Source organism: Lampetra planeri, chromosome 74, assembly GCF_965212315.1.
Source record: "Lampetra planeri chromosome 74, kcLamPlan1.2.h2, whole genome shotgun sequence".
NCBI lineage: Eukaryota > Metazoa > Chordata > Hyperoartia > Petromyzontiformes > Petromyzontidae > Lampetra > Lampetra planeri.
This window is the reverse complement of record NC_136179.1, coordinates 4,347,389-4,361,177: the sequence shown is the minus strand read 5'-3', so window position 1 is coordinate 4,361,177 and position 13,789 is coordinate 4,347,389. Positions and strand designations below refer to the sequence as shown.

The following is a 13,789-nucleotide window of genomic DNA, read 5'->3' as shown; positions in this document are numbered from 1 at the left end:
TTTGGGCAAGGCGTATGGGAAAATACACACCTCTGTTATCCCATAAACATAATGCACAGCATCGGTAAGGCTGTCTTGTTGGGGAGATGTAGTTTGGGTAAGGTGCTGTCACTGGAGTTAGGCGATGTGACTGGGTTATCACACGGATTCCGAAAAGCAGCTTAGACGATACGATCCACTGCGCTCCATGTCCCCACATAAACGACGACATTCTGAGTTTTTAAATAGTGGAATATATATTTGTAAATACGTGTTTTAAATAATGTTTATTGTATTTATGTTACAATGTGTGATTGTTATACTCTTTATTTGTGTATACTGTATATACTTATATGGCTATTCGATTCCATTGATACGACACATGCATCCAACAGTGGAAAGTGTGATTCTAATACGACGAGTGGGATTCGAATTATTGTAATTCGATTCTAATCCTGCATATCCTACCCCCGGTTGGCATATTAACTTACCATACGTACAACCACAGTGTGATTCTAATGAGCTCAGTGCGATTCTAATTAGTATGCGATTATAATCCCATACCTCCAATTATGTGGTTCTGCACTATAACAGTTAATCGTATTTTAAAGCGTAACAATGGATAGTTTGTAGTTCATATGTTATAATATTATATTTCACTATGTTAGAGTTTAACATGTGAGAGTTTACAATGTCAGAGTTGATCAAATGCGACGATCAAGAGCGTCAATCTTGATCGACGCAGAAGCAAATACAGCAGCAGCAACATCACATTTCGAGGGCGACGCAGCTACTTCTGATTCTGCTGCTTCCGCTGCTCAGATATTTGTTGCCAGGCCCTGCTCTTGCGGGACCCCACACGTTTTTGGAAATGATTGAGATGAAGATGTCTGAGCTGATAATTAATTTAATAAAGAGTACTTTGTGTGTAGGTCTGTGTCATCGGGGATAAGCGAACACTGCTTATGAATGAACTCGCACACCTTTATGACCGACATTCTACTAATTTTCGTTGATCGAGACGAACAAGGCACGTGCCATTTTCAGACGAATTGATATTAACAATATTGTCCTTAAATATAATGCTAACACTGGATTAAGGTTAACACTGGATTAAACATGCACATTTTTAACCCTGCCTAGCATTTATGACTAACGATTCGCATTTGCACATAACATATATTCAAGCACAGTAAAATGCGCATACGAACATATTGTTACTAGAATAATTTTAATGCGATTCTAACCCTGCAAACCCCCACAGTTCGCATATCCGTCCCCCGATTCGATTGAACGTATACTTTACATACATATGAGCGATTAAAATGCTTCTAATGACATTCTCATACCGTAACTATTATACATACATATGCGCAGAGTGTGATTCTAATACGATCACATTGTAATTCTAATACTTAAAATGAGATTATAATACCGTACCTCTATTTTTGGTGTTATAAATAATTAAACTAATTTATAGTATTTTAATGTTTCGTGTTATCGTTTATAGTGTTACAGTTCACGTGTCATAGCGTACAGGATTCCATGTATACTTGATGATTAGGGACCGTAACGTTGTGAATCGATAAATAATGGGGCCCTTTCCCCTCCAGGAACACATGTTAATGGGGAGACAGCCAAGATGCTGCCGGTTAAGGGCAGATGTGTGACGAAGATCCTCCACCTGAAACTCGCTTAAAACACGTTGTTGATATGAATAAATAAACGGACACACATTTGTTAAAAAAACGTTTTTATTCATCTGCAATCATTTTTAAGTCAAAACTCGAACCGAATGTATTATGTCCTATGTTCAAACAGTAACAATACAATGCAAACCATATCCGTTCCAGGAATACCAACGCGTTAAAGTATCATTCCCCATTATTTCCTTATTAGTTCACCACATTTGTTCACTGTGCGTCTATGTTGAAGTCAAGGCCATATATCCAACGAACGCGTCATCAATGTACATCCTTAAATCGGTTATCTAAAGTCGATTAATACCAACCAAAAAAAGCTATATGCTTGAAAAAACCCGTTTAAAATGTTGAGAAAAGATCTAACTGAAGATGCATTCCAACTTTAGCTCAACAGGAAAACTTAAACACTACAATATTGTCCGGAATTGAATCATATTACAACCACTGCTCATCACGCCACTTCGGCAAGTAATCCGATAACATTACAAACCACCATTGTGCACGTCATTAAACTCTCACAAAAACTGTAAAACTAAAACGGTCAAAATTACACACAAGTTATCGATACGGCTTTAAAGGTATAACCACCTGACGTAATATTTGTTCAGTCATCCCTGACTCTCGGTTTGATCGTCGAGCCACTCCATTACATCCATCCATCTCTCGGGATCCAACTGCATGGGATCGAAGGCGGAAAATTCTTCAGGACTCATTGCAGCACCTTGAACTTCAGCTTTTGATTTCAGTTTCCTATCATTGTGGATTTGACGACTGTGAAAATGCCTTCCCACACACAGAGCACAGGAATGGCTTCTCGCCCGTGTGTGCTCTCTGATGAATCTGAAGATGTGATGACTGTGCAAATGTCTTCCCACACACAGAGCACAGGAATGGCTTCTCGCCCGTGTGTGTTCTCTGGTGACTCTGAAGATGTGATGACCGTGCAAATGTCTTCCCACACACAGGGCACAGGAATGGCTTCTCGCCCGTGTGTGTTTTCTGGTGACTCTGAAGATGTGATGACTTTGCAAATGTCTTCCCACACACAGGGCACAGGAATGGCTTCTCGCCCGTGTGTGTTCTCTGATGAATCTGAAGATGTGATGACTGAGCAAATGTCTTCCCACACACAGAACACAGGAACGGCTTCTCGCCCGTGTGTGTTCTCTGGTGTCTCTGAAGATGTGATGGTCGTGAAAAGGACTTCCCACACACAGAGCAATTGAATGGCTTCTTGTCTCCGTGTGCGTGGGGCTGTGGAGAGCGTATCTGCTCCATGTGAGCGTAGTAACAGCAGCGGTGTTATCGAGTCAAAAGTACGCTATCGGCCGCAAGGATGTTTAACGTTGAGTTTTGGATTTTGTTAACTGCTAAAACAAGAACGACACTCGCGTCTAACCCGAGACGCAAAAAAATCCCGTAAATGTGACGACGAACACGTTTAAGAGTTTATCCGCGAAAATAGACACTTACTTGGAGATTCACGGTATATCGATGTCTGTAACACGTCTGAAGATGTCGCCACGAACTCTCTCGACGCAAAGTCGCCTAACTGTCGACGCAGCAATTGTGCTCGCCAGGCTGCGTTGTCTCGCGGTTGAAGGGCGATCAGCAGAGCGACGAGTCGAGCGTCCAACCTCATCAAGTTTCCTCTCGAAATGGCACTGAGCTCTGCTTCTGAGCCGCCTTATAACTCACCCCCTAGGATCCAATCCTTTGTTTTTCAGGATATTTGCATTCGATTGTTAATTTTGGAAGGCACAATCCGCATGTCTATTAACATACCTAAGGGTAATGTGCCCATTGTGCTTCATGCATGAATATGTAAGTGCATCTCAGTGTGTAATTGTGCGCTTATTTTGAATAAATGAAAAAACATTGTTCTCGATTTAAAGTGAATGCAGAGAAATTAGCACATAACTTTAGAAAAGGAAGAGAGCGGCCTTCTCGACGAGGGAGTGAAACCCAATGAGTAATATTCTTTTACAGCGTTACAATGGATAGGTTGTAGTTCATAGGTTATAATATTATGTTTCACTATGAGTTGATCAAATGCGACGATCAAGGGCATCAATCGGGTGAGTTTGATCAGAGGCTTTAATCAAAGGCGTCATCCCTTCACGGCACACTACCTCCCTGCGTATATCACAGCAACAGAAGCAACTACAGCAGCAACAACAGCAGCGACAACAACAGCAGCAACATGACATTTCGAGGGCGACGCAGCTACTTACGATTCTGCTGCCCAGCTGTTTGTAGTCGGGACCTGCTCTCGCAGGACCCCACACGTCTTTGGAAATGATTGCGATGATCATGTCTGAGCTGAGAATTAAGTCACTCAAGATTACTTTTTTTAACCATAACTTTAGGTAGGTTAGTGTCCTCGGGTCTCTGTGAATACTACTCTTGAATGAAATCATACTCCCGACATTATACTAATTTTGGTTGATCGAGTAGAACAAGGCACGTGCCATGTCCAGACGAATTCTTATCAACAACAGTGTCCTTAACACTTGATTAAACGTGCACCTCTTAACCCCTCCCTCGCATTTACGACTAACGATTGCATTTGCACATAACATACATTTGTAATGTAGTAACTCGGCGGGAGACGACTTCACGGGTAACACACTCTTTATTTTATCAAACTTGGTTACAGGTGACTAACACCTACTTTGTATCTCGGGTGACAAACACCCACTTAGCTACTTGGCGACTAACGCCCACTGAGCTACTCGGATGACCCACATCCACTTAGTACCCGGGTGACAAACACCCACTTAGCTACTTGGCGACTAACGCCCACTGAGCTACTCGGATGACCCACATCCACTTAGTACCCGGGTGACAAACACCCACTTAGCTACTTGGCGACTAACGCCCACTGAGCTACTCGGATGACCAACATCCACTTAGCTACTCGGCGACTAACGCCACTGGGCTACTCGGATGACCAACATCCACTTAGTACTCGGGTGACAAACACCCACTTAGCTACTTGGCGACTAACGCCACTGAGCTACTCGGATGACCAACATCCACTTAGCTACTCGGCGACTAACGCCACTGGCTAAGTCTTCAGCTCCGTCTTCGGGTCTTCAACTGGGTAACTCTCCCCGAGTGCTCTCGCGCGTCCCCCTTTATACCCCACCTGCGGACGTCGCTGCGAGCACCCACTTATTCGACCAATCGCCGGGCGCTGGCTACGATCCTCTTTTCCCACATCTCATCGTGCCTCACCACTCACGCCGCGCCGCCCCGTCATCTGTCACTCCCGGCGCGCGCGTCCACACCACGCCCACAACGCGTGCCCAACCCCGCACCCCGCGCCGCCCCGTGATCCATCACTGTCACAGTCGGCGCACGTCAATACCACCACTACATCACCCCCTACCACATAGCTCGCAGCCGCCCCGGCTGCTACAAAAATATACAAACCCTCCCTGTGTGCCCCGTAACACAACACAACAACAAGAACAACAACTAAGCTAACAACACAACACGACGCGAACACCACCATCCGCAACCCTCAACCAATGCCACCGCGACAATAGAACAATATATACAAACCGGCGAGTGACAATAGCAATGTGTATACAAAAAAAAAATGGAAATTTTTTTTTTTTCTTTCGACTCGTGCAGTGTCCCCTTTTCTCCCGAGCGTCCCTACAACGGGACATTACCCCGGCAGAGGGGAACACCGGGCGAGTTCGGTGTAGAGCACAAAAAAAAACCGTCCTCATGAAAATTGTTGAGACCTAGCCCGAGTCCGCCTTGCCGGTCCGTCATACGGCACCAGACGCGGTTGAACGTCCGGTGGTGCCGGCGGTTCAGGAAGACATCGGCCAGGCATCGAGGACTCGTGCGTGCCCCGGGGTTCAGGCTCTCGACGGTCAGCAGCCGTCAAGCCCGAGGCACCTGGGGGTGGGTCAGGTGGAGACACGTGAGGATCAGCCTGCGACACCTCCCTCCCCGAGTCGACGGTCACATCACACGCCCGGTCGTCACGGCACAGAACGGGGTCACACGGTGCCGCATAGGGCTTCAGTCGGGAGGGGTGCACATACCAACGGCGTTTCCCCCATTTAATCTGTATACTCTGGGGCCGTGCAACCCGCACAATTTCCACCGGTCCCCTCCAAGGTCTCAACAACTTGGGGGACGTAGCCAACGGTGCATGTGGACAATGCAGCCAGGCCTTATCGCCTGGTTTCCAATCATGCGTATGCACCCTCCGCTCATGCAATTTCTCGTTTGCAATTTGCCGCGACCGCGAATTCAACCTTGCCCCCTCCCGCGCTTCAGTCAATTTGGCGATATTAAATTTGATGTGGTCTGCCAATTTAGATTTTGCACGTGGCTGGGAAATCCCCAGTTGGACGTCCATGGCCGGATCGGCCTCCCGCCCATACATAAGAAAAAATGGGGAAAACCCTGTCGCCGCATGAGGGGCCATTCGATAGGCCGCGAGTACCCCCGGCACCTGTAAGTCCCAATCAACCTGATCGTCGCAGACCTGTTGGCACAACATAGACGTAATCGTTCTGTTCAGACGCTCAACCATCCCGTCAGTCTGCGGGTGGTAGGGGGAAGTACGCACTTTCTTTGTACCCAACAGGTCGCACACCTCGCGCAACAAAACGCTCGAAAAATTCTTCCCTTGATCCGTCAGCAAGCGTTCGGGGGCGCCCTTGTCCAACACATAACCCTGGACAAAGGCGTCCGCCACCGCCGCAGCCGACTGGTTGGCGAGCGGCCATGCCATAGGCCATCGGGTGAAGTATTCCACGCCAACCAGCAGGAACCTATTTCCCCTTGGTGTAACCGGAAAGGGCCCCAAGATGTCCAACGCTACCAATTCGTTTATACGCGAAACCTGAATGGATTGCAGCGGTGGATTAGCTGCCAATGGTGGCGGTTTCCTTTTGGCGCACCCTACGCATCCCTTAAAAATATTCGCCACGTCGTTACCCATCCCCGGCCAATAATAGTCTCGCTGGATTAGGGCGAGCGTTTTGTGAAAACCCAGATGCATGAGCCGTTCATGAGCTGCCAGAACAACCCTACCCCGCATAGCAACAGGCACAACGAGCACGTGACGCCGGGACATGTTGTCCCACCTCATCAACAGGCCCTGTCTGCATACCCAGGAACCGACCCGCGCCTCCCCTTGTTCGGGAGCGCCAACTTTCCGACGCAGCGTAAGTAGGGAGCTGTCGGACATCTGGAGGCGGCCCCACTCAATGAGGGGCAACGACAACAGCGAATCCCTCCCCGTGGGGGCGTCCTCTCCCGGGGTGTCAGTGGCGGCGAGCGCAACTCCCGGGGTGCCGGCGACCGGGGGTTTGCACCGCGCTGATCCCAACAAACATGTGCAGTCCGTGCACGGCGGCAACCGCGACAAGGCGTCCGCGTTTGAGTGCCGCAACCCCTTGCGGTAAATCGTCGTGAATTGGTAGTCTTGAAGGACCTCCAACCATCGGGACAATTGGCCCGATGGCTGCGCCACGCGCATAGCGTATTGTAGAGCCGCATGGTCCGTCCGGACCGTAAAATGACGGCCGTAAAGATACGGCCTGAATTGCTGTGTAAAAAACACAATGGCTAACAATTCACGACGAGTTACGCAATAGCGTTGTTCCGCGGGGGAAAGAACCCTACTACCGTAGGCGACCACCCGTTCAACCCCCCCGACCAACTGTGAGAGCACCCCCCCGATACCCGTATTGCTGGCGTCCGTGTCAAGCAAAAACGGTTGTGTGAAATCGGGGTAACACAAGGGGGGAGCCTGCACCAAAGCGTCACGGAGGGAGCAGAACGCATCCTCCTCCTCTGCCCCCCAGTGAAACCTCACACCTTTAGCCGTCAAAGCGTGCAGGGGCTTGGCTATGGTGGCAAATTGCTTGACAAAACGACGGTAATAGGAGGCAAAACCAATGAAACTACGAACCTCCGTGACCGAGGTTGGCGTTGGCCATGAGCTGACGCAATGCGTCTTAGCAGGGTCCGTCGAGATCCCTGAACGACTCACGATATGGCCCAAATACCTGACCGATTCCCGAAGCAGAAAACATTTAGCCAGTTTAAATTTAAGCTTAGCGGAACGCATCCTGAGGAACACCGCTCTCAGTCGCTGGAGGTGCTCCTCGAAAGTCCGACTAAAGACGATAATATCGTCAAGATAAATCAAACAGGTATCCCATTGGAGGCCCGATAAAACCAATTCCATGAGTCTCTGGAACGTGGCGGGAGCGGAATGTAAGCCCATGGGCAAACGGTTGAATTCAAAAAGGCCCCCAGGTGTCCGGAAAGCAGTTTTAGGTTTAGACTCGTTATCGAGTGGCAATTGCCAAAATCCAGAAAGCAGATCGAGTGTGGAAAAAAACTGCGCTCCCGCCAAGGCATCCAGCGACTCATCCATCCTGGGGAGCGGATACGCATCCGCCATCGAGATTTTGTTTAAGCGGCGGAAATCGACACAAAACCGCAAGGACCCGTCCTGTTTCTTTACTAGGACAATAGGAGCACCCCACGGACTAGAAGAGGGCGAAATGATATCGGCCGCCAACATATCATTAACCGCCGATTGCACATGTTCCTTCTCGGCCGGGCTGAGCCGGAAGGGATTCTGACGAATAGGGGCCGCGTCCCCTGTAGCTATGTGGTGGCGCAACAGGTCAGTGCAGCCGATATCGTACTTATGTTTGCTGAACACGTCAGCAAACTCGATGAGCAAACCCCTCAATGCTCCCAATTGCACCCCGGACAAGTTAGCAGAACCCGCACACAGCGAGTCCAACCACTCAGTCCCCTCATCACTTTGAGGATGCGACTCGACAGTAAAATCTGCTTGAGCCACGAGCCGTTCCTCAACGGGCAGCGGCGCGGCGTGAGCCAGCACCGTTCCCTGCGCAATTACGGCCGGCCGCGACCCCGTATTCAGGACCATTACGAACGGCTCACTGTCCCCTCTCACCACGGTTTGAGCAACCGCTAAGTCGAGGCCCTTACTGGCTCTGTTTGACGGCCCCAACAGCACCCCCTGTGCCTCCGCACCCACCTCGAGTGGCTTCCTGAACCGAAGGGGTACTAACATTTGCGATCCCGGGGGTACCCGTACAGTGTGAGTCGCCAGCGCCTGCACCGTCGCACAAACCGTGCGCACTTTGATAGGGCTCGACAAGAAGGCAACCGGCCGACCTGACGGAAGCTCTATGCAGGCCTGATCAATAAGAATTTTGATGGGCATTTTTGACAAAAAGTCCGTACCTAGCAAACAGGGAACGGCCAGCGATGATGATACAAAAATAGGGCCCGCTAATTTAATGTCCCCAATGCAAATAGTCGCCCGAATCTGGCCGATGATCCCCAGGGATCCCCCATTCGCCGCATAAAATGGCACGTCTACTGGCAGAAGGGGTCTACTTTGGACGGGAAGAATGTTATAAATAAGGTCCGAGATGATGGTGGCCGACGCACCCGTGTCAACAAGCACCCGGACCTCAACCCCGTCAATGAACCCCGTTACCACGGACGACCCGGCTGACGCAGCCACGATCCTGTGGGCCAATTCGGACCACTCGACTGCTTGCGGGCCGCGTACGGACCCCCCTCGCCGAATTGAACCCCCGGCACCCAGCCGCGAACCCCCCACCGCGAAGCGGCGACCCGAATGTGCCGTGTTTGTGGACCGAACGTGTGAGGTGCTGCGACTTGCCGGGTTTTGTTGGGATGACTTGTGGCCCTGGTCGTCGTCCCGACGTGGTCCTGCGGCGCGCGGACGCGGGGCCCGGCACCCGGCTGCGACGTGACCCCGAAGGCCGCAGTTGTAGCAGACGACGGACGTCGTAGGTTTCGGTTGCTCCAGCTTGCGGGGCGAACGTGTGGGCGAACGACCTCCCGTTCTCCACTCCCCCGGACACGATGCAGCGAAGCCCCGCTCCTGCACCGCAGCTGGCTGAGTTTCGGCGATCGTGGCGGCCAGTGCCGCATCCCCCGGCCATTTGCAGACGACCCCCGGCTTGCGTTTGAGGACCTCGTACGCGTGAATGCTCGTGGCGATCGCCAGGGAGCAGATCTCCATCTCGTCTGCCACGTTGATGGGGACCCCCAACTCGTGGGCCAACACCAGCAGCTGCTCCGTCACCATGGCGTCCTTCCCCTCCTTATCCATGCGGGGAAAAGCCGCGTCCGCCAAGGCGAGCAGTGCCGTGCGGTAGGCTAGCGTCGTTTCCCCAGCCACCTTCCGCCGATCGTAGAACTGGTGGCGGCACGTGGAGGGCGGCCCGAACACCTTCGCCATCAGGTGTAGTGCGGCCTGGAGCGTAGAGCGGGACGACCTTGCAGCAGATGTGAAGGCTGCAAGCGCGTCGTCGTCAAGCATCGCTGGCAACGCACGCAGGGCAGTGGTGTCGGACCACCCCGACATCTCCTGATGAGCGAGGAACCTTCGTTGGAAGGCTCCCCAGTCGCCTCCATCCGCCTTGAACGCCGACAGCGCGGGCAATCTTTGCTGGAGGACCCGATCGTCATCGACGTCGGAGAGATTTTCCCGCGCTCCGCTGGAGTTGTGTAAAATGTCGGCTCGGTTGTCAGGCGCAAAATGGAGGGCTCCGGCGAGCGCCGATGACGTGGGCTGCGCTGCGCGGAGGTGTCCGGCCACGTGGCGTCCGTCTTTCCCGCCAATCGGTGGCGGCCCCCCAAAAACGGCGGCAACTTCCAGACTTTTGGCGCGAAGCGCCCTTTGGCGGGAATCCTCCACCGTCGCTTCCTCCACGACCCCCGCAGCCGTTTTTCCGCTCGCCGGAACGGAGATGTCGGCCAAGACAGCGGCGGCGGCGAGTAGCAACTCCGCCAACCGGGCGTGCGCGTCCTGGAGGCCGGTGTCGGAGGCAAGCGGAGCGTCGGCCATCACCGCGAAGTGCTGCATCGGCGGCAACTCCTCGTCCTCTACTCCCGAGGTCGGTGTCCCCGGTACGCCGTCGTCATCCCGACCTCGCTCGTGGGTACGGGTAGTCTTCCTTGTGTCCATACTTCTTGAAGACAGGTTTACTTCTGACGCCAGTTGTAATGTAGTAACTCGGCGGGAGACGACTTCACGGGTAACACACTCTTTATTTTATCAAACTTGGTTACAGGTGACTAACACCTACTTTGTATCTCGGGTGACAAACACCCACTTAGCTACTTGGCGACTAACGCCCACTGAGCTACTCGGATGACCCACATCCACTTAGTACCCGGGTGACAAACACCCACTTAGCTACTTGGCGACTAACGCCCACTGAGCTACTCGGATGACCCACATCCACTTAGTACCCGGGTGACAAACACCCACTTAGCTACTTGGCGACTAACGCCCACTGAGCTACTCGGATGACCAACATCCACTTAGCTACTCGGCGACTAACGCCACTGGCCTACTCGGATGACCAACATCCACTTAGTACTCGGGTGACAAACACCCACTTAGCTACTTGGCGACTAACGCCACTGAGCTACTCGGATGACCAACATCCACTTAGCTACTCGGCGACTAACGCCACTGGCTAAGTCTTCAGCTCCGTCTTCGGGTCTTCAACTGGGTAACTCTCCCCGAGTGCTCTCGCGCGTCCCCCTTTATACCCTATCTGCGGACGTCGCTGCGAGCACCCACTTATTCGACCAATCGCCGGGCGCTGGCTACGATCCTCTTTTCCCACATCTCATCGTGCCTCACCACTCACGCCGCGCCGCCCCGTCATCTGTCACTCCCGGCGCGCGCGTCCACACCACGCCCACAACGCGTGCCCAACCCCGCACCCCGCGCCGCCCCGTGATCCATCACTGTCACAGTCGGCGCACGTCAATACCACCACTACACATTCAAGCCCATTAAAATGCTAATACGACCATATTGTTATTCTAAAATTTGAATGCGATTCTTGCCCTGTATCTCCACAGTTCACATATCCGACCTCCGGTTCGATTGAACAGATAATTTACATACATATGTGTAGATTGCGATTTAATACTTCTAATGAGATTTTAATACCGTACCTCCGTTTATGGTGCTATAAATTATAAAACCAGTTGATAATTTGTGTTGTCGTTTAATGTTTAGTGTTATTGTCTATATTCTTAGGTTGTTTCGGTAAAGTCACGTAGGTAAAACATCAAAATTAATAAAAATAATAAAATAAAATAAAAGTCACGACGTTTCGGAGGCAACACAAGTCTCCGTCATCAGGTGGGACCGTCACAGCCAGATTAGCTGCATCAAGTGAGGCAATGATTCAAGATGCAATCCCTTAAAAGCAAGTTGAGGGGGGAGGAGAGGGGGGCTCATCAGAATGTGATAGCCAATGAATGGAACGTCGAGCACATCCTTTTGGCCCCTCCCCCTCCCGATGCGTTGTGCCTGGCGCCCCGTGCTGTCTTTGAGCCCCGCCCCCCTCCCTCCCGATACGTTCCATTCATTGGCTACCACATTCTGATGAGCCCCCCTCTCCTCCCCCCTCAACTTGCTTTTAAGGGATTGCATCTTGAATCATTGCCTCACTTGATGCAGCTAATCTGGCTGTGACGGTCCCACCTGATGACGGAGACTTGTGTTGCCTCCGAAACGTCGTGACTTTTATTTTATTTTATTATATTTATTAATTTTGATGTTTTACCTACGTGACTTTACAGAAAAACCTAAGAATATGAATCCTTGCAGTCCCGAAAGCTTCAAATTTAAAATTATTGTCTATAGTTTTATCAATTTACATGTTTTTAAAGTACAGGTGATTCCCGGTATACTTCGGTATTCTGGACCTGAATGTTGCGAAACGATTCATAATGGGGACCTTTCTCCACCGGAGCGCACGGGCTAATATTGGGTTTGTGCGATTATTTTACATATCCATACTGAATATTGCTATTTGATGCCATTGAGATGGAACATTTATCCAATAGTGGACAGCTTGATCCTAATACCACCAAAGTGTTATTCAAATAATTTTAATCCCATCCTGATCCTGCACCTTCCGTTTCACATATCCCACAATTGGATCGCACGTCCATATTACATAAATGTCACATGCATACATGTTACATACAGACATGTTACATACTCACGAGCATAGTGTGATTCTTAGAGGAACACGTTGTGAAGCTGAGAATTCGAATGAGATTCGAATATCACACTTCAATGTACGGTGTTCTAATCTGTAACACTAGTTTATGATGTTATTTTATAACGTTTTAATGTATCGCACATAGCTTATATTGTTAGAGTTCACAACATTATAGTTTACTGTAACACTAGTTTGTAGTGTTATTTTAAAGCGTTACAATGTATAGCTCATAGGTTAAAGGTTATATAGTTAGAGTTTATAATGTTAGAGTATGCAATGTGAGTTTACAATTTGATAGTTTGTGGACGTGCCCTGTTCTCGTGGGACCCGACACGGATTTGTAAATAATTGCTATGATCATGTCTGAGCTGGGATGAGCGACTAATGTTTACTTTGTTTAATCATAACTGTGTGTAGGTTAGTGCCATCGGGGCTTAGTGAATACTACTCATGAATGAACTCATACTTCTTTCGGATAGAAATTTGAAATCGTGTTGGTAGAACAAGTCGCCTGCCTTTTCTAGACGAATTGTCATCTTCAAGTGCATTCGTAAATAACTGCTAAAATACACAGCATATGGAAGGCTGCCCTGTTGGGGAGATGTAGTTTGGGTAAAGCGCTGTGACCGGGTGATGACACGGATTCTGAAACAATGGAGTTAAACACTCTCTGCTTGGCCCCGTCGACAGCAGTGAAGGCTGTCATATACCGCCCCATTTACGAGTTGGCTGTATGATGTGTATAGTTGAAGGTGCTAGGTGTTGTCTTCTTCTAACAGATACTAACGTGCGTGTGTTGTGTGTTTTTAAGACTTGCCCATTGATGTTGTTCTTTTTATTGCGGCGTTTTTTTGTTGAGTTCTGTCACTTGAGTGTTGCAGTTTGTTTAAGAATTCGTCACGTGAGCGTGGTGTTTTGCTTGTGGGAATTTCGCTTTGTCACAATTTGTGATTGTTATAATAATTGTAACGATTCATAATCTCATGAGTTTATAATGAGTTTGTGCGT

General features: G+C 49.9%; 1 protein-coding gene across 1 annotated transcript in view; it reads right to left on the bottom strand.

Annotated features, from left to right (window-relative positions):
• LOC144737840 (uncharacterized) overlaps positions 1-13,789 on the bottom strand; it is a 55,974-nt gene that overhangs the window by 40,460 nt on the left and 1,725 nt on the right. The window contains exon 2 of the mRNA XM_078620714.1: positions 2,447-2,915. Coding sequence (XP_078476840.1) covers positions 2,447-2,915 — 469 coding nt within the window. The remainder of the gene's footprint in view (positions 1-2,446; positions 2,916-13,789) is intronic.